Genomic DNA, 1,360 nt, shown 5'->3' with positions numbered 1-1,360 from the left:
ATAAAAAAAAAATAATAATAATAATAATAAAAAAATAAATAGTAGCTGTCTCAGTTTTCAGTGAGAAGAGTGAATTCTGGGTTTTGGGTTTTGAACATAGCTAACAGGCTAACTTTAAACCTATGCATTGCTCTGTGTTCCTTTCTGAAACCAGGTCACCCACCAGAAGCAGGACTGTCCCCAGCTGGTGTTCAGGAAGCAAGCTGTTGATTTCTGTTACCATAAGGGACATTACCGTGAAGCGAGATTGCTTTTGGCCATAGAATTTTTTCCTTGGCAATTTTATCATGTAAAAAATTGAAATTTCATTTATTTATTTTTTCCAAAGGAAAGAAATGAGTGTATATACACAGATAGAAACAAACACTGGACAGAAAGGGTGGCGGTCAGATGTGGCTGTCGCGCGCCCCTGCTCCCCCAGCAGCAGCTGGGCTCAGGCCTGGTTCTGATGTCCCTGAAGTCCAGGTAGCCAGCCTGGCAGCACCTGCCTCTTTAGCCTCAGCGCCCGCCCCGGAACCTGTGATATCTTTGTCCTTCAGCCGGCTGCAGAAAGAGGAGGAGAAAGACAATGCAGAGATGGAGGAGCTGATGGAGCGGCTGGCGCTCCTGCAGGCGCAGAGGAAGAGCCTGCTCCTGGAGAGCAGCGGCCTGGCCACGCGGAACAAAGCCCTGGAGGGCGAGCTTGCGAGGACACAGAAGATAAACAGGTTCGCGTGTTTTCCCTTGTTTTATCTTTTGGAGACAGGGTCTTACTATGAAGTGAAGGCTGGCCCTGAGCTCACTTTCTAGCCCAGGCTGACCTTAGACTTGCAAGGATCCTTCTGCTGCAGCCCCCTGAGTGCTGGGCTTGCAGGTGTGCGCTGCCATGCCTGGCCTTTTCATTGTTTTAAAAGACAATTGAAGGATTTTTTATTGGCTGGCTCAGGCTACCTTAAGGGCAGGTCTGGTAAGGCATGTGGAGCTAAAAGACAATTGAAGAGTAGTACATTTTGTGTTCTTTATCTTCTCCAATCATGACTAGACAGTAGTGAGAGAGTGATCCGGGTGGGTGGGTATTGGAATATAAGTAGAATAAAAGCTTTTCTGTCAGCCAGCATTAAACATTTCACAGGTCCACAGTTCACATATGGTTTATAATCACGTGCTAACCCTAAGGTCCTGGTTGTTCTAGGACTTCTTTCCTGACCATTTCCCAGAAGTCTATGTTAAGATTACTGGGTACCATTTTTAACAGTATGTTTCAGGCTGGGTATGGTGGCCATGCCCGTCATCCCAGCAGTTGGGCAGCTGAGTCAGGAGGATCGCTGGGAGTAACAGGCCACCCAAGGCTACATAAAGAATTTATTTATTTATTTATTTA

The 1,360-nt window shown here is 46.4% G+C and overlaps 1 protein-coding gene across 1 annotated transcript in view; it reads left to right on the top strand.

Annotated features, from left to right (window-relative positions):
- The window catches only part of Cep89 (centrosomal protein 89), a 41,262-nt gene that overhangs the window by 24,892 nt on the left and 15,010 nt on the right, over positions 1-1,360 (top strand). Inside the window, exon 11 of the mRNA XM_023721432.1 lies at positions 540-707. Within this exon, the coding sequence (XP_023577200.1) occupies positions 540-707 (168 nt within the window). The remainder of the gene's footprint in view (positions 1-539; positions 708-1,360) is intronic.

Source organism: Octodon degus, unplaced genomic scaffold (genome assembly GCF_000260255.1).
Source record: "Octodon degus isolate 3935 unplaced genomic scaffold, OctDeg1.0 scaffold00083, whole genome shotgun sequence".
Classification (NCBI taxonomy): Eukaryota; Metazoa; Chordata; class Mammalia; order Rodentia; family Octodontidae; genus Octodon; species Octodon degus.
The sequence above is the reverse complement of the archived record's forward strand: the minus strand, read 5'-3'. Positions and strand labels throughout refer to the sequence as shown.